At 36.4% G+C, this 24,700-nt stretch overlaps 1 protein-coding gene across 1 annotated transcript; it reads left to right on the top strand.

Annotated features, from left to right (window-relative positions):
* The first annotated feature begins 17,061 nt into the window (after positions 1-17,061).
* LOC145009220 (light-inducible protein CPRF2-like) lies at positions 17,062-21,599 on the top strand. Its single transcript, XM_078967913.1, has 6 exons — positions 17,062-17,582; positions 19,624-19,720; positions 19,911-20,115; positions 20,244-20,319; positions 20,517-20,642; positions 20,738-21,599. The coding sequence occupies exons 1-6, from the start codon at positions 17,106-17,108 to the stop codon at positions 21,146-21,148; spliced, it is 1,392 nt and encodes a 463-aa protein (XP_078824039.1). The 5' UTR covers positions 17,062-17,105; the 3' UTR covers positions 21,149-21,599.
* The last annotated feature ends 3,101 nt before the right edge of the window (positions 21,600-24,700 follow it).

The raw sequence follows: 24,700 nt of genomic DNA on the forward strand, positions 1-24,700 counted from the left end.
CCTGGAATCAATGGTCTTAGACCGTTTCGTCGCCGGCTGTGACTGAACCGGAGCTTGCCTCAGCTCACGCAACTGCAACTCAGTCTCTAACTCATGCCGCCTGGCGGTCTCCTGCAACTCCAACAAGGTCTCGCACCTCTGCACGGACACAAACTGTATGATGTCTCTCTTTAGCATACTCAGATATCGGGACATCTGAGCCTGCTCCGAAGCGAACTCAGGGCAAAACATCGCCCTCTCAGTAAACATCCTGGTGATTTCCGTCATCGACTCCGACTCCTGCTTCAGCTCAAGGAACTCCTGAGCCAACCTATCCCTCTCGACCTGAGGAACATAACGAGTGTTGAACATCTCTCTGAACTGATCCCAAGAAACCGCAGCCCTCTGCGCATCCGAATATGACCCCGTGGTCAACCTCCACCAATCCTTTGCCCCGAGCCTTAACAGGTTCAGAGCGCACCTCACCCTCTGATCAGTAGGGTAGAACATGTGAAGAAACATCCCTCCACGTCTGATAACCATCTCATAGCAACGATCAGGTCCTGAACTCCATCAAAAGTGGGAGGCTTCGTATTATCGAAGTCATAATACTGAAAACCTCTACTAGCTCCTCCCCCGACCGCTGCTACAGCCGTTGTAGCCGCTGCGGCAGCCGTCTTCGTGAGAGCCGCATAACACTCATCAAAATACTCCACCATGGCGGTCTTGATCAACCCAAACAACTCCGGCAGCTCAGCCCGAAACAATGCAGCAACCTCATCATGCAGGATCTCACGAATCCTCGCATCCAACTCGCGCTTACTCATCTGACCGACGACCTCGGGCGGTACGGACCCACCTGGAACTCCCTCTCCTGCTCCTGATCCTGACCCGGATCCACTCCCAGCATGCCCTAAAATCTCCCTACTAAAAATAAACCACCAAAAATCTCAGACACTTCCCACTATCCCGGGAACCAACTCTCAACCCAACCCTAGAGGTCATGGTTTCCCTGATACGCGTATGGGTCCTGTGCTTTCAGTAGTACGGGCCCATACTACCTTCCACACCTACCCATATTTGTATGAAGTACTTCCACAACACCCTAGCGAAAACATACATAACAACGCTCTATCCTCACAATTAGAGGAACACTAGAAATCTCTCACAAGAAAACCCTAGGCTAGCAGGCATCATAAATAAGGCAACACATCAAGAAATCCTGAAGATCCCTAGCCTAACTCTAGCATGCTGTTCTATCAAAGCTCAATAAAACAAATATCATGTATGGTATTTTGGGGTTACTTACTTGCTCCGGCTGATCATACCTCCGCGTCCTCCTTTACTTATTTTGAAAACCATTTTAAATTTTCTTTTGATAACCCTCCTCGATTTGAGACTGGAGTCACACAAGTGTTCCTCCAATTCACTCAAACCAAGGCTCTGATACCAACTTGTAACGACCAAAAAACCCAACCAATTTAAATTTTTCAAAAACAACCCGATTTCATTAAATTATTACAAAAAGGTTTTCAATACAAATCATTTAGAGTATTCCTAGAATCACATTGCCACAAAATCATGAGGAGCGGTATGATCACGCCTTCGCCTTGCCACAGTCTCTTGAAGAACCTGAAAAACATTAAACCACAACTGTAAGCCCGAAAGCTTAGTGAGATACCCCCAAAATACCAACCACATATACCATACACGTAACATGCTATCTCATAACGAATCACAGAACAGGCATGCATATCGGGTCTACTGTGGGACTGGTCCGCCTTGTAGGGCCTTCAGTCCACCTGGTCCACCCTCCGTGTCCAATCATGTCCCTCAAGTCTGCAGTGTGGTTGGTTCGCCCGCACTGGGCCTTCAACTCACCTGGTCCACTCTCTGAGTCTACAGTATGACTGGTCCGCCCACATCGAGCCTTCAGTCGGCCTGGTCCACTCTTCGAGCCTCGGCACGTATGATCCGCCCTCGTGGGGCCTACAGCCTATCCGGACCACTCGCTGGGCCTTCGGAGTAACCGGTCCGCCCTGGGTATCTTGGCCTACAGCACGAAGCAGGACCCGCATCAACCCAACTCCAGTCCAAACAACCATGTGCACATAAACAAGCAATCACATAACAATTCATACTCAGGCAGCCAATCTAGCAGATCACATATCACAACATACTCTAATAGGATACCGACCTAACCGGTCACTTGCATAGCCTCACCCTACATACCAGGATACCGACCTTAACCAAGTCCCTAACGAATACCATCCTAACTACCAGGATGCAAACATATCAAAGCAATAACATAACAACAGATACCCGGATCTCAATCCGATAAAAGGGCTGGCCTTGGTGCCTTAGACCCTATTGATATAGTGAGGATAACTCACCTCGAAACTGCCGGCTGAAAGGATAAGATCCCGCTGCTCCGAACTCCTCCACTAAACACTAAAACAATCAACTCAATATATACCCTTAATTACCAAAATACCCCTGGAAGACAACTGGTCAACCTTGGACAAAGTCAACGTCAACCCCCGACTGACTCTACTCGCCGAGTCAACCCGATGACTCGTCGAGTCCCTATGCTAAGAACTTCCCTCAATCTACGACCCAACTCGTCGAGTCACCCCGAGACTCGCCGAGTCCAACAACTCTGAGTCCACTCGCACCCAACTCACCGAGTCATCCCTTGACTCACCGATTCTCGACTCAACCAGAAAATATTGGGACTCTTCGACAAGACTCGCCGAGTCCAAGAACAGACTCACCGAGTCTAAGGCTATCTTCAACCTACTCACCGAGTTTTTCATCCAACTCGTCGAGTTCTAGCTCATCTTCAAGCAACTCATCGAGTCCACCCATGTGACTCGCCGAGTACCATCGGTCTGAATCCATACAAAAGCATTCCAGGCCATGCAATTGATCCAAAACACAGATCTAGCCTCCTACAATCCATCCATCACGTAAAGTGGCAAACTTTACGTGAATCCAAAGAGATCTAGGACTTATTCACTTTAGAGCTAGGGTTTGGGACATGATGGCTTCACTAAGCACTCAAACACAGGGACTTTAATGCTCTCAAGGCCTTCCCCAACCCAGATCTGAGGTAGCAACCTCAGATCTAACTTCCAAACTCTAAAACATACAAAGATAAGCTCCCCATAAACCCCAAAATGATGAATCCATATGAGTGATAGCCCAATAACGAGATATTACCTCAAAAGAATGCCCCAACTGCAATGAAACTCGAATCCAAGCAAAGCCCTTTGATCCAAGCCTCTTCTCCTTCAAGATTTCTTCAACAAACACCTCCCCAAGCTCCAGATGCACTCCAATCTTCCACAATCACGCTTTCTAGTGGTTTCTGGACTTCAAGGGGGATCAAAGAGGCTGGGGAGAGGATAATGTTCTTTAAATAGGGCTCATTCCCCGGATTTAGGGTTTTCTCCACTCAGCACCTACTCGCCGAGTCCATCTTTGGACTCGCCGAGTAGGCCACTTGACTCGCAACCAAATTCGCGACCCTACTCGCCGAGTCCATCCATGGACTCGCCGAGTTGCCCTTCAAAATTTACACTTTTAGTCCTTCAACTCTACTCTTGCTATTCCGGGATGTTACAATTTACCTCTCTAACTTGCCGAGCTTATGCAGAATCCAGAAGATGGGAAGACCCGTCTCAACTCATCGAGTTGGCTATCTAACTCGTCGAGTCCCTTCAGTCTATTTCTCATCCAGATGCTTTTATATGAAACCAAAGCTCCAAACTATAGATCTAGGCTCCTAGGGTATGGTTTCCATGTAAAGTTTCAAACTTTACGTGTATGCAAGGCTCCATGAAGCTAAAACACTCATAACTAGTCTTTGAAAAAGGTTTTGACATGGAGGAGGGCCAAAGCTTCATAAAGCATGAGGCTTTATTTCCATAAAGGCCTAGAGGAGTCCAGATCTGAAACCATGCCCTTGTGACAAGTTCAAATATGAAAGTGACCCCATTTTGTACCAAAATGCCCATATTCTCACATAAGAAGAGATCTAACAATCGGAAGGTCAAGTTAAGTACTTCTTACCTTTAAATGCAAGACAATACGATGTAGATACTGGATCTACAAGCTTCATCTCATTCCAAGCTTCTTAAATATTCAAGTTTCTTCAACAAATGCACCAAAACACACTTTAGCCTCTCACACACTCGAGAATGGGGTTTGGATCAATTAGGGTCGCTTCTGACCATCAAAAGGTGGTAAGGAGGTTGGAGGAAAGGACTTAAGGTTCTTTAAATAAGGTAAAAACCCTAAAAATTAGGGTTTCCATACACAGCCTCTACTTGTCGAGTTGGGGTCCTCCAACTCGATGAGTAGAAGTCATAAATCACATGGGCTGACTAGGTTCAACACAATGAGTTGGGGATTCTAACTCGTCGATTTCCCTTAATAAAATGAATATAAAGCTTTTAAAATTACACCTGGTAGTCAGGATGTTACAGTTCTCCCCCACTTGAACTAGACTTCGTCCTCAAAGTCTGCTGTGACAAACAACTTCGGATAATGCTCCCGTATCTCTACCTCCGGCTCTCAAGTCCACTTGGATCCCCTCAGATGCTCCCATTGTACCTTTACCAAAGGTATTTCCTTATTCCGCAGAACCTTCACTTTCCTCTCCAGAACGGCCACTGGCCTCTCCACGTAATTCAGGCGCTCATCGACCTGTATATCATCCAATGATACCACTGTCTCCTAATCTAATATTCACTTCCAGAACTATGCAACATGGAAAGCAATGTGGATCTGACTAAGCTCCTCCAGGAGATCTAGTCTATACGCCACTTTGCCAACCCTGGCCATGATCGTGAATGACCTAATGTATCGGGGACCCAACTTCCCCCTCTTTCTAAAGCAGATCACACCCTTCTTGGGTGAGACCTTCAGCAATACCATGTCACTGACCTAGAACTCCAACTCAGATCGGCATCGGTCAACATAACTCTTCTACTGACTCTGAGCAGTCTACAACCGCTGCCTAATTTGTTGAATCTTCTAGGTATTATGTAGAACTATCTCAGTCCGACCCATCACCATGTGGCCAACCTCGCCCCAGTAGATCGGGGTATGACATCTCCACCCGTACAACAGCTCAAAAGGTGGAGCTCCAATGCTTGAGTGATATTTGTTATTGTATGATAACTCTACAAGGGGTAGGTAGGAATCCCAACTCCTATCGAAGTCAATGACGCAGGCCCTCAACATATCCTTGAGGATTTGTATGGTCCGCTTACTCTGACCGTCGGTCTGCGGATGATAAGTTGTACTAAAATACAGCCGCGTTCCCAGCTCCTCGTGGAGCATCTGAGAGAAGCGGGAGGTGAACCTAACATCACGGTTGGAAACAACATAGACCGAAACTTCTTGGCGAGCAACGATCTCGTGGACATACACACCGGCCAGCCTCTCGGGCGATGAGCTCTCTTGTATGGCCAGGAAATGCTCATTCTTGGTTAGTCGATCTACAGTGACCCATATAGCATAAAATCCCTTCGCCGTCCTCAACAACTTGGTAATGAAGTCCATCGTGATCTATTCTCATTTCCACATGGGAATCTCTAGAGGCTGCAGCTTGCCATGCAGCCTCTGATGCACGACCTTGATCATGCTGCATGTCAACCACCTCTCGACATACCAAGTGATTTATCACTTCATGCACGACCACCAGTACCTCAAACTCAAATCTCGATACATATTGGTGGCCCCTAGGTGAATAGAGAAGTAAGACTTATGAGCCTCCTCCAGAACCAATTGTCTGGCCCCACCAGACATCAAAACCCATACCCGACCACATCGGGAAAATAATCCCCGACTATCCTGTACAAATCGGGTGTTCTCATCCCTGATCCTCTCAAGTTTCCAGTTCTCCTGTGACATACCCTCAGCCTGGGCCTCTCTAATCAAGCCCACGAGTGGAGAATCCACTGATATCCTCATACATGTCGCTAGAGTAAAAGATCCAACTGACTTGCGGCTCAGAGCATCCGCAACCACATTCACTTTACCTAGGCGGTAAAGGATATCACAGTCGAAGTCCTTGACTACAACTAACCATCTGCGTTGTCTCACGTTTAGGTTTGGCTGATCCATGATGTGTCTCAAACTCTGGTGATCCGTGTATATGGTACATCGGACCCCGTAAAGATAGTGTCTCCAAATCTTGAGAGCGAATACCACCGCTCCCAATTCTAGATCCTGTTTGGGATATCTCGTCTCGTGCGGCTTCAGCTGCCGCAAAGCATATGTTATCACCCGCCCTCTCTATATGAGTAATACTCCTGGTCCGGTGATAGATGCATCACAGAACACCACAAAATCCTCAACTCCCTCCAGGAGAGTCAAGAATGGAGCCTCGCAAAGTCGCTGTCTTAGGGTGTCAAATTCCCTCTGTTGCTCAGGGCCCCACTGGAAATCCACCCCTTTCCTCGTCAGATGTAAGGGGTACTACAATCTTGAAGAAATCATGTATGAATATCTAGTAGTACCCTGCCAATCCCAAGAAGCTCTTGATATCCGAGGAAGATTTTGAAACCTCCCACTGCATAACCACCTCGATCTTGGCCGGATCGACCAAAATCCCCTCTTGGTTAACGAGATTTCCAAGGAACTGAACCTCTCGCAACCAAAACTCACACTTCGTGAACTTGGCATAAAGCCACTCTTGCCTCAAAACTCCCAGCAACTCCCGGAGATGCTCCTCGTGTTGGTCTCTAATCTTGGAGTACACCAAGATATCATCTATGAACACTATGACCGAGCGATCGAGCATCGGACTACATACCCATTTCATCAGGTCCATAACCACTGATGGCGCATAAACACTACAAACTCAATTCATGATGTGCCACTTGTACATCATGATGCTCCACTATGGCACAGTGTGCTCCATCATATGTGTTTCTAATTTTCATGGGTTATATGACATGGAAGAATGTTCTAGAAGATGTTGCATAGTGGGGTATGATTTGTTGTCACCTTTTATGGGCCTATGGACCAATGGGCTTGGCCCATTACGGTTTTAGGTATGATCCTTCAAGTATAAATAGACTCATATCTCCATCATTATGGGCGCGCAAAAATTTCAGGAGAGTAATCAATGTGTGGTTTAAGAGCACTCCTTTGGAACAGTTAGTAAGCAAGAGAGATTCTTTTGTTTTGAGAGATCAAGTGAGGTGTAACCTTTGTGTGTGATTGTACTTGTTCTTAGAAGTTAATAAAATCCTCTCTCTTTATCTCTCTCTCTATCTATCTATCTATCTATCTATCTATCTATCTATCTATCTATCTATCTATCTATCTCTCCCTCTCGTGTTCGCCCGTGGATGTAGGTCACCTTGACCGAACCACGTTAAATATTGTGTTCACTAGATTTACTTTTTCAGAAGTTTTATTCCTGCAAGGTCACCAAAGTTTTTTTTTTATTTTTTTATCCGAAGTGCTTAACTTGTTTTGTTGTCACCCAATAGCACCCTACAATTAACTTTCCCCCGTAAATTATCAAAATCTCGCAATTAATTACCAAAATGCCATATCATCACGCGAGAATTTTACTATAAATAAAATCAAATCTTGGCCACTTATTTTTTCAATCTTAAGGCCAAAAAATTTCCTCCTGGTTCCTACCATTTTTTTGAGAGAGAAGAAAAGTAAATAAAAACATTGGCGATTTGAAGGTTGAATATTTTACCTATTTAGAAAATTGAAGATTTGACTTACACTTATGTATGTGATTGTATTGTATACTTTATTTTATTAAAGACACATATCCATTTACTTGTCTCCTCACCAAAAGCCATTAGAAGGAACTAATCAAATTTGCATAACATTAGAATGGGTAAATTGATGGGTTTTATAGGTTACAAAAAATATGCGGCAGAAAAACTTAACCCTAAGTTCACATGCAACCTAAGTTTTCTCTATTGGTTGCAACAAACAATTGAGCATCAAGAACCATAGGAATACCCTACTATAATCAAAATTCATAAAGGGTTTTAGGGTTTACATACCTCTTGATTATTGTAGTAAATAATCAAACACTTCCATGTTGAACAAGCTTCAGAAAGCAAGCACCGGAAATCTCGTGCCTCTAATGGTTTGTACCCAAACTCTAGCAATAGAATACTTGAGTGGATGGAGGAGAATTTTCAGCTCAAAGTCTCTTAGAGAAGGGTTGGACAAAAATAATGAACCCATAAGGAGTTTATATAGGTGAGTAAGGAGTCTAGGATAAGACAGGTTTCCTTGGATAACCCTTATCCATTTTCTTGCTCCTTAAGGCTTCCCAAGGCTTCTAAAAAGCCATAGGAATCTCCAAAACCGTCCAACTCATTTAGGAAGGTTCTGGAATCCTTTAATGCTCAAATTTTGAACATTGTCACCTTTAGTCCTTATACTTTAATTAATCCAATTAATTCTAATTAATTTTTGATTAATTATTAATTAAATAATACTATTTATAATTAATATATTAACCTCATAATATATTAATATATTATTTATTGTTATTTATTAATCTTATAATAAACTAATAAATTAACCTCTTTCTCCAAAAAGTGATTCTATCAATTACTAAGTTTGAAGGTAACCCAAAAGGACTTTGCTTTTAATTTAAGTATATATCAATTTAGTTATTGGCATAGACACCTAATCCAACTGTTTCCCACTTAGATAAGTCTATAACTACAATTGCAAGTATAACTTCTTAATTAAACATCAAATGGTGCTTTCCAAAGCAACTCCATACTCTGATATGATCAGATATAGGTCTTAAGATAAGTAATCAAATATTCCTTCGTTTTTCAATATATTATATATACATGAGAAATGGATTAGAATCAATATCATAGTCCAAGATTTTGTTTCTCAATTTCCTAATTTATGATGACTAAATTCAAACTACTAATTAAACACATCAATTCAGTCTGGGCTCGGACAAGCACTTCAGATGTCGACATCAAATCATCGAGGGGCCTAAAGATATTGCTTTTCCTGTTAGAGAAAAAGAATGAATAAACTTAAACTTATGTGCCTATATCTTTCCCTCAACAAATCGTGCATAACACTATGTTTTATAACATCATGTTACCGATGTGCTTACGTAACACCAATGCACAACCGACTTGTAAATTACAACTTATATATTTTCATATCAAGAATATAAGATATTATCGTCTCAAAATTATGCATGATAAAATCCATGAAGTAATTCTCTAAGCGTGAGTTTATCCAATACTTAAAATCTTCATTTTCTAAGTACTCATGAATATTGTAGCAACACAATTCAATTCATGACAACCTTAATTTACTACTTACTTCCAAAAGTATGAGTGACTATGGAATTTTGAATAATCAAATCATTTAGTAAGTAAAACATGCAAAATGAAACACAATAATAAACTAATTAACTATGGTCTCAAATCTATTGAATATAAATAATCTCCATTATTTAATCACCATAATAATTACCACTTTCTTCATCATATAATATTTCAAATAATCAACTAACCACTTAAATTAAACATCAGTTATGAACATGCATACTATGCCTCTATATGGTCCATCCTTTGTGAACTGATCACCTGTACATTATTCCAATGATGCTCATTTCACAATTCTAAATTCTTATCACTATCCAATATGTGATGGAATTTCAACTTAACATGCATTAATCTCCTATGATATCAAGATTCCAAAGTCTCAACGACTGATCCTTTGGTAATACAGAATATCCTGTTGGGACTTTGTTACTAGAAACAATTACATAGTAATTTCTAATTCAATGTACACTCCTTGAACACTTCTCTTTGTATTAAAGTTTCCAAATCATATGTAGACTTTTCAAGTATATCCCATTGTGTAAACATTTCCATATTTCCATATGACCATTAATTTTGATCAAGAACCATCCCAATCCAGAATCATGCACTATGGTCCGTCCAAATTAATATCATACTTCTAACTATCCACTAGTAACCAGTCTTTTGATATAACCTTAGAATGTTCTTGAAACTTTTTTAACAACTTTAGTCACACAAAATTCTAGACCTTTTCTCTATAATGATCTGATCATTAGAATACGTGAATATTATGACATATGTAATCGATCCTATATTCGAAGCATATGAGACTCGATTTATTATGTCTCACATAAGGATTTGATATTTGTTCAGTATCTTGCTATAATATTTTCATGTATCGAATCTCCTATGTTGAATCATTTCAACATGATATTCTTATATGTCAATGACTAAGTTCTATTAGACTATACAATACAAAATTTTAGATTCAAAAAGAAATATGAGTGCTCTCTGTTTTAAGTCTACTATAGCGAAACAATTCCCAAACTTTGCAATCTACAAATTGAAAAACTTTGTTCCCTACAAACAATATTGTCAACATGCAATACCAACATAACAATTATGCTCCCACTAGCTTTGACATGTACCCATAAATTAACTGGACTTCTAGAAATCAATACTCTTGACTTTCTTACTGAAGTACAAATTTCCGTTACGTAATGCTTCGATAAGTCTCCAACTAAAATTCTTAAGCTTATACACCTTAATTGGATAGCATATGGGTGTGTTTAAACCCTTTCGGAACTTGTAGATATATGTCTTGAAAGTTCAAACAATTCATTGCCATTCCTTACAATTTGAAATATAAAGAGGGATGTCGTAATCATATTGTGAATTTGAGAATGCAATTAACACAACCAATAACCATATTAATCAGATCTTTTAAAACCTGTCAGCAAAAGTATTTCCTCATAATAATTCTCATGAATTAAAGTGAATCTTTGCTATATAGATTTACAGGTGTGTACGTTCCCATCCATGGGAATCTATCATTTCCAACCTACAATCATAAGACAAGGTTTAGGACAAAACCAAATTCAAATTTAGATTTTCTTCATGGACTGAACTTCGTTATTCTAAATTTCTTGTCCCTCTGGTAACACAAGGGCCTACCAATGCTTCCTTGTTGTTAGCATCTCACCTATATTAATCAATGTACTTTCACTGATCAAGGTGCTTTTGCTTTTGCAGTTAAATGAAAACATAGAACTCATAAGCATTGCCAACTCAACTAGAAATGCATATAAATAAGAATGTGTCAACAAAACATGATAGGTTATCAACCTCAGGTCACGTGCTAGTGATAATTAAAAGGTTTATTGTCGGTTGACTCTTGAAACTCTAAAGATCAATATGACTCCAACTGACTTTTTGACATATAAGTTTTATCTCAAGGAACATTACTTGACAAGCTACAACAATTATTCAAAATTTTGTGTGGATTTCCGACAAAAAAACACTTCATATAATAAGACTTAGTTTATCTTTTGTTTCTTGATTAACGGAAACATCACAACTCCAATTCTATATGTCATAGAGTAAGAAAACATTTTACTCCATATATTTCGAGGTGTTTCAACATTCTTAGTTTGAAATGAGTTTCAAGATATAATTTTTAGTTACTAGAGTATGCCTCTAAAACTTAATTGGAACAAAGTATGACTTATCTATAATCAAACAATTTCCAACGATGTTTGATTCCTCTTCTTAGCCATACAATTGCACTAAGATAAGGATCAATTGTGATATAAATACACAATTGCTAAGATGATCATAAAAGATGATACTAAAGAATTCTCTTTTCTTCTCAGATTGGAGAATCTTTTATCTTTCTGTCTAATAGAATTTTCTTATTCATTCTGCTACACTTTGAATTATTTCAAAGCAAATAAACAAAACCATTTATACTGAAACATCAAGAAATCATGACAAATAGAGTTATCGTCCTTTGTGGTGGATCTGTCAGTCCTTCACTTGCCACATATAAACATGTGATCAAGGAATTAGTTATAATTTTCCAATGAATAAGATTCTCATATACTATATAATGTGAATTGTACAACATCAAGTATCTGTCCAATTGGTGATGAGATTTCTTTTCACTTGGTCAATTATGACAATATCACATGCGATATCATAAAAATCAACTCCATAATTAATATTGCTAATATTAGAAACATAACTAAAACTTTCATAAAATATGGCAACCAGATAAACCAAAATTTCATGTTATTGAAAATAAACAAAATTTGGAACTTGTCCTTATAATGCATAAAATGAAAACCAAAATTTCAATGTTTCTTCGAACCATGTTACCAAAGTCCATTTCTATGATTAGATTTAAGTCACCTTGCTCAGGCTTCCTTCTTTTTCTTAGCTCCTTTAATACCATCAAAATATGATCATCGCATCATGTATTAAGAGTTTATGAATAAGAACTTATAAAACAATGGAATCAGATAATGGATGTACATGAAGTAGAGTTACACGACTTGACTTTTACTATCTCTAAGATCTTTCAAATATTTTGGGAAGCTTTGTTTCCAGTGTCCCTTTAATTGGTACTAGAAACAAATGGACTCGATGAGGTCAACACATGGAATGATCCTAGAACTAGCCTTTCTCTTTACTATATGATCAAACAGTTTAATCTTGGACGACCCCTTTCCATTGGGAAGAGAAATCTTTTTTGGATCACCATTGTCAATGTCCATGGAAACCTTGGAATTAGACCCAATAAACATCTCTGCTTTAGATATACTCTTAAGCACTTCTACTTTAGCAACAATCAACATTGGGTTAGATCAATTAGGATCACATCGATATTACTCATATAAAAGTTCTCAATGAGCTGATCATATAAATTTAGAAGAGAAAGAAGAACCAAATCAATGGCTTGCTCCCTTGGGAAAACAACACCCATTCTATCCAACTTGTCAATGAACGATTTCATTTTCAGAATACGCACACATATAGAATTTCCATCTTGATGTCTACATGCTAATAGGGCTCGAGTAGTTTTGTATCTTTCAACTTGAAGGAAACATGACGTAGGGAGAGTTACAGGAGGATGAGGTGGAAGAGTTGAAGAGAGATGATGTCCAATTCCATCATTTCCTAAGGAAGGGAAAACAATTTCACCTTAAATTGAAATTGGAAGACCATCTCCCGAAGATTAAGGAAAACCATTTCCATAAGAGTGAAGAAGACCATTTCTATCTTCATAAGACATCCAAAAGTAGGAGAAAAGAGAATTTAAGTTAGTTGATTTTAATCCTTAATTATTAACCTAAAATTTAAACTAAGGCTAGGATCCATATTTTCGATTCGAACTTTGAAGAGGGATGTCGTAATCAAATTCAAATCTATTTTAGGTAGGTAAGGATTTTACCAATTCCAATCTTATGAAACTCCTAGATCTTTTGAGATTCATTGAATCTTATCAATGACATGTTTAATATCAGATTATGCTCTCACTTTTCTGATTAGGATCTCGATAATCACAAATGAGATGTAAATAACCATGTAAACCCGATTAACAACCTCGATGTCATTTATCATCTTACATTGATGTGTCAGTTAACCACACATGCTTCATTAACAATTATAATTTTCGAGATGCCTTATAGTCCCTATTAGTATGTCGGTTAACCATACACGCTCCACTAACAACATATAAAGCATGATGTGTGTTTTCATGGATTACATGCTTTTCAAATTTTTCCTAAAGTAATTAGAGTGAGATATTTTTAAAGAAGGTTATAATACTTTTATGTCATTCTACTTTTATTGAGATTATGTCCTATCAAATCCGTTCGACTAACGACCCTTTGCCATACAAGGGAGCGGTGGGTGAGAGTGGATACCCAATTTTTATAGGTCGTTTCCTTATACCCCCTTATAGTATGGCTTCATGATTGAGGCGTACTAACAATTTGACTGACTTGTCTTATACATATAATAATTAACTTTTAATATCACACACACACACACACACACACACACATATATATATATATATATATATATATATAAGGTATATTTTAAAACTTTTCAAAATATTAGGTTTAAATATTAATTATTAAAATTAAGTTTAATTAATAAATATCAAACCAATTATGATTTATCTTTATCTTTTAGTTAAACAAATAATTAAATTAATTAAATCATTATGGATTAAATAATTATTTACAATTAACCAATTAATAAAATAATTCAAGTTTAATCACAATCCAAAACCCCACAATTTTCGAAAATAGGGATAAGGTTTATCAGGTTTTAGCTTTTCAATTTTTAAGACTTAAAAAAAAAACAACTAAGGAAACAAGATAAACCCTAAAAGGGCTCCCTAATTTTTGAAAAAAGGGTTAAGGGGGCTAGGGTTTCAAGAACCTTAGCAAAAATTGAAAATTCCTCTCTTAGGGTTTAATTTATATAAACCCTAATTTTAATCTATTAACATTGTGCAATATCAATTGAAAACCTATGGCTCTGATACCATTGATGAGTTTTATAGGTTACAAAAAACTATATGGTGAAAAAACTTAACCCTAAGTTCACCTGCAACCTATTGGATCTGAGTTTTTTCTATTGATTGAAACAAACAATTGAACATCAATAACCCTAGAAATACCCTGCTATAATTGAAATTCATAAAGGGTTTTAGGGTTTACATACCTCTCTATTATTATAGTAAATAATAAAACACTTCCTTATTGAACAAGCTTCATAAAGCAAGCATGGGAAATCTCGTGCCTCTAATGGTTTGTTCCAAAACCCTAGCAATAGAAGACTTGAGAGGAGAGATGAGAATTTTCGGCTATAAGGCTCTTAGAGAAGGTTTGGACAAAAATAATGAACCCATAAGTGGTTTATATAGGTGAGTAAGGAGTTTGTGATATGACATGTTTCTTTGGATAACCCTTATCCATTTTCTTGCTCCGTATGGCTTCCTAAGGTTTCTTAGAAGCTTTAGGAGTCTCCAAAACCATCCCCCTCATGTGGGAAGTTTCTAGAATCCTTCAATGTTCAACTTTTAAATATTGTCACCTTTAGTCCCTATACTTTTAATTAATCAAATTAATTCTAATTAATTTCTGACCAGTTATTAATTAAATAATACCATTTCTAATTAATATATTAACCTAATAATATATTAATAAATTATTTATTGCTACTTATTAATCTTATAATAAACCAATAAATTAACCTCTTTCTCCAAAAAGTTATTATGTCAATTACTAGGTTTGATAGCAACCTAAAATGACTATGTTTTTAATTTAAGTATATATCAATTTAACTATTAACTTAGACACCCAATCCAATATAAATCAAAATGGAATTGAGTATCTATAACCAAAAAAGATATAAATGCGGTCCAATTTAAATTCTTTTTCTTATTATTATTATTATTATTATTATTATTATTATTTTTTATTTTTTTGTAAATGCACTGATATAAGATTTGAGTATTGGATTAAACCCACGCTCACGTGAATGATTGTCATGAATTTTATCACGAGTGATTGTGAGATGATAATATCTTATATTCTTGAAACAGAGACATGAGAGTTGTAGTTTGCAATTTGGTTGTACATTGATATATGTAAACATACCAGTAACTTGGTCTTATAAAGCATACTGTTGTGTGTGGTTTGATGAGTAAGTACAAATGAGCATTTTAGTCGACGTTTATCCTTTCCTTTTACCCAAAGTGGGATAAAAGCGATATATGTGGACCCCCTCGATGATTTAGTGATGACACCTAAGCGTTTGGTCAAGTCTGGACTAAGTTGATGTGTTCAATTGTAGTTTGTTGACAGTCATCATAAATTGGAAATCGGAAAATAACACATAGATAGAGAGAATGATTATAATTCATGTCTCATGTCTCATGTCTATAAGATATCTAGATTGGAGGAATATATATATATATATATATATATATATATATATATATATATATATAGTAATAATCACATGTGTGTGTTAATTAATAAATCATTAAATATATTATATATATTAATCACCGAGTTGAACGAGTTTTACAACATTGGTCAGTTCAGTAAGGGTCGATCGGGGAGTACTCGAGATTTTATAACTCGCCTCGGTAAGGATCTGAATAGCAAGTATTCAGAGGAGTAATCGGACAACTCGGTAAGTTTTACAACACTGCTTAAAATGAAAAGATACTTATCTTAGGAGATCCTGAATTCCAGGCAGAATATATATATATATATATATATATATATATATATATATATATATATATATATATATTTGCTGTTAAAAAAAAACCCTATAATTAACTATGTATGCAATTATAAAATAGATAATTAATGGTAACACCTAATTGGTATACATATATGTCACTGATAAGTTTTTTATTTTAAATATATACTACAAATAAATTTGAAATTACATCAATTTTTATTTTGTTTTTTATTTCAAACTTTTCATACTTTTTAGGGTTAAAAGCAATTTAATTTAAAAATTTTAGCAATAGGTTAATCTATTTGTTTATCAAGTATTTCATTTTATTTTTTATTGGTCATTATAACATTCATTCTAAAATATAACCAATGAAATTTTTACTAACTTTTTCTTGATATTAGGGCATTCAATGAACCTGTCTCTCCTTGCCTCCCCTTGGTTGATGGAAGTCTAAGAAGTCCACATTCCACATTGATTACAATCTCAACTTACTCATACCATTTTCTAAGTTGTTTGGTTTAAGTATACACATTTGAGCTCCCAACAGAAGAAGCGGATACCATTATCTTTGCTTGCAATTTGGACACTTGAAATGATCGTGACAACTGTATTCATTTCAATATAACCTAAATTGTCAACTCAACATCCCTTTTTTTGTTAAAAAAATATTGATTTAATGGTCAATGAATATATAAAATCTACTTCATATTTGCCTAACAACCGGTTGGGATTAGCGTGAATTGTTGTGTGATACATTTGAAAATGATCGACTTTTATATTGTTGATTGTTGCGTGATACATTTGATTGTTGTGTGACACATTTGAAAGTGATCGACTTGAGTCAAAATTATATTGGGGACTATTTATGATATATTCAAAGAGAATATACATAATTATAGGAAAACATGTAAAGTTGAGGGACATGTTTGAAAAAATTCTTAATGATAAAAGGTCCACGAGCGCAACTACTCAGATACGTATGCTTAAAGTCGAAATTGAGAGGAGAGAGAAATGGATAGGATGTTTTCAGTGGACGATATTGCGGGCCACTTTTGGTCGCCATCGCCGGCCGCCGGGGCCGCCGATGAGGATGAATCATCATCTTCCTCATCCGCATCTAAGAGCAAGTCAACGCAGGCGATGATGAATCGGAGTATGTCTGAGTGGCAATTTCAACGCTTTCTCCAAGAGGCATCGGCACCACCGGAATCTTCATCTTCTAGACCAAACGAAGTTGTCGAGATCAAGGATCAAGACGAGGTTCGAGACAAAAATCAGGCTGTTGCCACAACCACTACTACTTTGAAGAACAACGAGAGCGGCAGAACAACTGGCAGTGCCACTGGTGGTGGTGGTGCAGCTGCGACGACTTCGTTTGGTGCTTCCTTAGCCGGCGGACCTCCTAATGTTCCTATTGATTCGGAGGAGTACCAGGCTTACCTCAAAAGTCGTCTTAATCTCGCTTGTGCAGCTGTTGCTTTGACTAGGGTATGCAAATTTGTTTGTCTTGCATCTCTTTTAAATCTATATTTTATCTTATGTTGCCCGTTTGCTGAGTAAAACTCAAATCCGTGCTTAGATTTGATAACATTGCTAGTTTCTTTTACTTTCTAGTTGTAATAAGAGATAATGTCAAATAACTAGCAAGGTGATCGATCCCCAGTAGATTTACACTAACAGAGGTTAAGAGTAGATTAATGCCGCATTAAATCGATTACAAGGGGAATATAATTTACTCTTGTAACATCCATGAAAATCAAATTAAAATGCAAAAAAAAATAGATATAAACTCATATGATGCAACTTTGTTAATAATGAACGGTGAAATAATTTTACTAGAAGCAATTCCTTTTAGTATTTTGATGTAAATTGTGTCCCTCATCCTGAAATAATCATTCAACTATTGTTCATTAATGATAGTAGAACCAATGTTGCAGAGGCAAAAAAGGGATTCTTGCATAACACCATAGATGAACCAATCAAACCAATCTCATACAATTTCTAATTGGGAAGACTAAACACAAGTATAATAAGCAATGACACCACAAATTTTGACGTTGATTATCTAGCTGTGATTGTGTTTAAGTAAACCTCCTCCCATGAATCATGAAACTAGAAGTATCTTGTTCATTCTCATATTCTCCAAAAAGTAAATCATATTCTAACTGCTCAAATTCTATCCCCTATATCCTTTTCCATTTTAATTACTTTGAATTGTGTATGTACTTCTTGTAGTTTTTCTTCTGAGTATTTTAATAGGATTAATTGTCTTGCTAAGTGGTTTACTATCACAAGGATTGCTATAGTTAGGATTAACACATATATTTGTTTGTTTGTTTTTTTTTTTCCCTTTCCCCTCTTTCTCTCCAAAAAGACGTTTGAGAACACAATGTTAAGATTCTATATCCAAAGAATTTAATGGTGACAAAATAGATGTTGTTGTGAAACTTTGGTTCTTACAAAGAGTGTTAGGCAATTCTGTTTGATTATATTCTTGTTCCATCCATTAGTAGAAAGGGATGTGCAGATGTTGGCTTTTTAGAGGGATGTACAATTGTCTCAATAAACAATTTGGTGTAGAATATAGAATAAAGGAACAAAAGGACAAAGTGTCATCTTGTCTTGATGTTATTTGGAGGAATCGATGTTCTAATAATAGATATATAGTTGTTTATGTAGGATTAAATAATTGAATTATTTCTTCATAAAGAGTATTTAGGTTTTTTGCATCTCTCTTTTTCTCCAAGTTTTACTGTCATTATTATTATTATTATTGTTGTTGTTATTATTATTCTTTTCATTATTATTGTTACCATTATCATTATTATTACAATTATAATAATACAAGGTTGACCTTTCAATACTTTTTAAAATTTCATATCTAGTCAATATATTGAATATAAGTACCATTAACAAAGACCCATTATTAAAATAATGTGCTTATGCTTCTATAGGCTGTTTATTATTATTATTATTTTTTCTTCCCATTAACTGCTATCCGGATAAATGATTTCTAAAAATCTTAGACAAAATCATGGAAAACTTGCGAAATGGAAGGAAAAAATAAATGACAAATTTGTAAAAAGTCAGGGCTTAATTATCCCTTGACTTTTCCCTCCTATTATACTTATTCTTTCTGCTCCAAGTCAAAAAGAAACACCTATATATATATATATATATATATATATATATATATATATATGTATATATATATATATATATATATATATATATATATATAGGCATGTAGCTTACCAAATTGAGCTGTCCCCATTAAGTTCATTAACCCAAAATAAACTGCACATAAATTGTATTTAATTTAGGATAACTTCGTAGACTCATAGTATTATAAATGCAAGAAATAACAATATACTTCATTGATTTGTTTATTATAGCATATTAACATCCCACTTTCATATTTTCTTATTTTACACCTGTAATTTGAAAATTCTACCCATTTTTGCTTTCAGTTTAAGATTCAACTTTTGCAAAGCACTATGTAATCTGTATAGTTCACTCTTTCTCTCAGGCATCTTCTGCAAAAGCTCAAGATTTTGCTGGTTTAACTGACAATGGATCACAAGCCTCCAACACCTCACAGTTGGGATACCAAGTGCCTTCAAAAGGTTTATACTTTTAACTTCTTGCAATACTAGAAATTCAATCAAATTTCAAATTCTTCAGTGTAAACTACTTTCTGGATAAACAGAAAAAAAAAGTAAATGAGTGCAGGGATAAATGCTGTAATAGGGAGAAGTAAAAGTTGGATGCTACGTTAAACAAATAAATAACAGTAGATTGTTATTTCTTTCTTAGGGTTTGATCCCAAGGGAGCAAGTAAGGAAAGTGGTGGCCCTATCGGGATCCCTTCTTTGCCCATTATACAAAAGAAGGCGGCTGCAATTCCAGTGAAATCAGCAACAAGTGGATCCTCAAGAGAATTATCAGATGATGATGAACTTGATGGAGATACAGAAACAACTCAAAATATGGACCCCACAGATGCAAAACGTGTCAGAAGGTAAGCAAGTAGGGTTTCTTCTTTCGATTTAATAAGATATCGCTTTAATACTATAACAATTAACCATGTAATATATATATATAGTACACAGATAGATGAAAGTATGTTATTTTTTCTTTTCTTTTTAGAATGCTATCAAACAGAGAATCTGCTAGACGATCAAGGAGGAGAAAGCAGGCCCATTTAACTGAGCTTGAGACACAGGTCTTTTCCTTTTGTTAAATACAGATGAGGAGGGCATTTATGTCTTTTTCTTAGATCCTCTGACATCGGTCTTACCGCCATTGTCACAGTCACATCAAACACAGGACAGTCTGTTTTGTCATGTCCTATGTAACAGACATGGCCTAAATCTGGATAAACAATTTAAATAAATAAAGTATTTTTATACTTGTTGATAGGTTTCTCAATTACGGGTAGAAAATTCTTCATTACTGAAGCGTCTCACAGACATAAGCCAGAAATACAATGAAGCAGCTGTTGATAATAGAGTGCTGAAAGCTGATGTTGAAACAATGAGAGCAAAGGTTAGTACTTTCAAAAGTAATGTAATTATAAATTTATAAATTTGTAATTAAAGTAATAAATAATAATATGATTATTTTATGGAATGTGTATACAGGTGAAAATGGCTGAAGAAAGTGTGAAAAGAATCACGGGTTTTAACCCAATGGTTCAAACCATGTCGGATATATCAACAATGGGTCCCATGCCATCCTATTCTTGTAGCCCATCCGATGCACCCTCGGATACTTCCGTTCCTTTACAAGATGACATGAAACAACAACACTTTTATTCCGGCCAACCACCTCCCGCCACCAACCCCCACCATCCTACTCCCGCCACCAACCACCACATACCTGCTCAAAGAATGCCTGTAAACCTCCCTCCCGTTGAAAACGTTCAACCGCACAACCCCATGATGCCGGAAGTCGGGCCGCCAAAAATAGGTCGAACCGCGTCGATGCAACGTGTGGCAAGCTTGGAACATTTGCAAAAACGGTTCCGTGGGGATGTCCCCCAAGACCGTTAGACTGTGTTCAATAGAACAAACAGGACATGACAAAACAGGACAGTACAGTAGTACACAGTACAATACAAGCTTTCTAGGGGTATTATTGTTGCACCTTTTTGGGTGGGGGGCAGATAATTGCATTTTTTTTGTCCCATTCACGTCATCCGGTCTTGGTTCAATGCAAGACATATGTAGTACAACTTGTTTTGCTCTGTTTTGTCATGTCATGTGTAGCAAAAATACAGTCTTGGCAAGGATTGAATTCTAATTTTAACTCAAGTCATTTTTATGTGCAGAGGCTCGATTGGGGAGCCTGATTTTTGTGTCAAATATCAGTTGGTGGTCTAGTATTTGGATTGTGCATATTTCTTCTCCCATTGATGTCTTGTTTAAAATTGGACAAATTGAAACACTGAATGTGAACAAATTTGATGGATTTTTATTTCTTTTGGATCTTTTGATTCTTGAAGGATTATGTTCCTAGTCCTCTTTCTTAGGTTTTGGTTAGTTTTATTTTGTTTGAATAAAAAAAGTTTTGTATCTGGAGGAAGGTGTGATATAAAACAAGCAAAGTTGCAAGAAATCCGAGTCATTCTTAGCATGATATTGGGAAATATTGTTATTACTCAAACAAGCATGGAATGTATGTTGCTATATATCTCCATGAATCTAGGAACCTTTGCTTGCATTCTTGTAATTTGGTTGATGTACCGGAAAAACCGAGAACATTCGACATTATGTAGGGTTATACACGAAAAGAATAAAGTGGAGTTTATTTTTTAAAAAGTAAAATGTTTATGTTTGAAGATCATATATACAGACAACAGTAGAAGAGATGTAGACCAAACGTTCGTAGTCTGTAGGAAGAAACTGTTTTTTTTTTTTTTTTTTTTTTTTTTTTTTTTTTTTTTTTTTAAGTTAGTGGGTTGTTAAAATAAATTGAAATATAAATAAACTCGTTATAATTATATCTTTATTTTTTTTATGTATCAACCATCACTAAATTATATATGACCAATCATAATTAGTTCACTGATCAAAACAAAATTTAACACTATTGTCATATTTAGCTGAACTTGAATTTGATTTGTGAGCATGACTAATAAAATAGATAACGAGATTTGTAGTAGATCTTAAACTTGATAAAGCAATTTCCTATCTTCCATATACATGAAAAATTACAAATATTTATATTTAATTTAAACAACCATATATTTTGCTGTGACCCCACATTTAAATCAATTTATATAGAAATTTTTTCATAAAAATCTTAAATTTTTAGGAAAAGTAACGATTAAATCTTTTCGTTCTTTTAATAAAAAACCGACTAACGTTTAACGTTTACAATTTGGTCATTTATAACCTTTCATCTGATCACATGTCTATGTGACACTCTAAGATGGAAGTATTGTTGATCTGGCCTAACATGGCATGTCACGTCTGCTTCTTATAAAAAAAATCTGATTTTTTTTAAAGAAATTATTGGGAGGGGGTTTCGGACCTGCGCTTCCCTTCAACAAAAACAAAACTACCAACCAGTTGAGTTGGACGATTTATTTGCTTTAACTCCTTCACTCGTATATATCTAGAAGTTTTTCATTTAAAAAAAATCGATGAAAGGGAGATTCGAACCCAAGCCACACAACCACTTACCAATCAATGATACATGTGATAGTTCTCTTTCATTTTTGTACATAACTTTAATATTTGATGCTTTAAATACATTTTATTATTATTATTATTATTATTATTATTATTATTATTATTATAAGCCAAAGTCAAAGAATGATTTTTTGAATTAGTTTTTATGATAATTATTAAATAAATAAATATATAAATATGTTTTAAACACGTAAAAAACATATAAATGTAATAAATACATATAGAAAAAGTATTTATATGTTTTTAGATGTTTTATTATATTTTTATGTTTTTACCTATAAATACATATTTAAAATGTATATATATATATATATATATATATATATATATATATATATATATATATATATATATATATATATATATATATATATATATATATATATATATATATATATATATATATATATATATATATATATATATATATATATATATAATATTGATAAAAACGAATTTGAAAAACCATATATCGATTATCGCTTATAATACTAATAATAATAATAAATTGTATTTCAAGCTTGACAGATAATATCTCGATTGAGTGAGGGATTGTCGCACACCGAAAGGATGAGAGGAGTAATGTACGCGTGGATTCGTGAATCACGAGTCATGATTTGAGTATCAGATTGGATACGAGTGGTTCCAATTTTGTGTCGAACCAGACTCTTGTGTTGAGTTTAGGCTCTATCTGTGTGGAGGACGGGCCGGTTGGGATTCCAGAGTTTTCAGATGGATGTTTCCCATCTGATGTTTTAGACCTGCGTGAATCGGTTCGTCGGGTTGAGGAGAACCACGACACGCATGAGTTAGTAGGTAGTAGACAAACGAGGTCGGAAGTGAGGTGCAATTTCAACCCGGTTGTCGTAATTTCTTGGGGTAAAGTGAACCTGGTGGTTGTGGGTCCAATGTGATTGGTTGAGACAACTCAGCTGGATAGAACGACTATGAAGTTGTATGGCCGGATGTGCTAGGGTAGCCTTGAAGGTGCGACTTGTAGGTCGGGGAGTTGACCTGATACTCAGTGATGGAAGGAACATTGAAGGGAAACTGGGGCTTATGGTTATGGATATCAGACGATATTTCTGACCGAGCATGGTCATTCTTCTACTGTCTGAGGGCTGAGTATTGAGATTCATTCTTTAGATTGGTTTTGATTGTAGTGTCGGTGGTTGACCCTTGGTGAGATGTAACCCCACCGTTCCTTTGAGCTAAGATCTAGATCGACTAGTACGCCTGACATGAGTGATCAGGACCCAATTATGGTCAACGACTTGTTCCTAGCAGTCACGACAAGATAATCAGAGTTGGAGGTGTTTTATCGGGCCTATTATTTGATGAGCGATCAACATGGTAATATTTCGCATGTGCGGTCTTTCGGGAAGACAGACCACTATAGTTTCCGAGTTCTGGAGAGTCAGAGCTAGTACTACAACGGCAAAGGGGTCCGTCCTTTTCGGGTTGGGGGTTCCTGTTTTCATTTCGAATGTATTGGGAAGGAGACCGTTTTATGTTATGAGATTTTACGGTGGTGCTTCTTAGAGTGTTTGTTTCAATCTATGTGTCGATAAAGAGCAATTTCGAGGGTGAAATCTAATTAAGTGGGGGAGAATTGTAACACCCCGATTTCCTGGATGTGGAACTTGAGAATTTCATGCACATTATAGGACCTCCTCGACGAGTTGATGGGTCCCAAGTCGTCGTGTAGGAGTTAATCAGGATGCGCGAGATATGAAGTCTACTCGTCGAGTCTGAGGGATGGACTCGATGAGTTGAGTCTGTTTGATGAAATCCTAACCATTTGGGCTTGCACCCTATTTAAAGGACTTTAGCTCCTTTACCCCGCCTTCCTCACAACTTTAGTACCCTAAGAGTAACCCTAAACGAGCTGGTATCACATGTGAGAGA

The sequence above is a fragment of the Lactuca saligna genome, chromosome 8 (genome assembly GCF_052625555.1).
Source record: "Lactuca saligna cultivar CGN05327 chromosome 8, ASM5262555v1, whole genome shotgun sequence".
NCBI lineage: Eukaryota > Viridiplantae > Streptophyta > Magnoliopsida > Asterales > Asteraceae > Lactuca > Lactuca saligna.

What these genes read in the sequence shown, in the direction of transcription:
- LOC145009220 (XM_078967913.1), top strand. Translation starts at nt 17,106, where the DNA reads ATGGATAGGATGTTTTCAGTGGACGATATTGCGGGCCACTTTTGGTCG. An exon ending in ATACCAAGTGCCTTCAAAAG is followed by an intron (nt 19,721 to 19,910) that starts GTTTATACTTTT and finishes TTTCTTTCTTAG; the next exon opens with GGTTTGATCCCAAGGGAGCA. An exon ending in TTGAAACAATGAGAGCAAAG is followed by an intron (nt 20,643 to 20,737) that starts GTTAGTACTTTC and finishes ATGTGTATACAG; the next exon opens with GTGAAAATGGCTGAAGAAAG.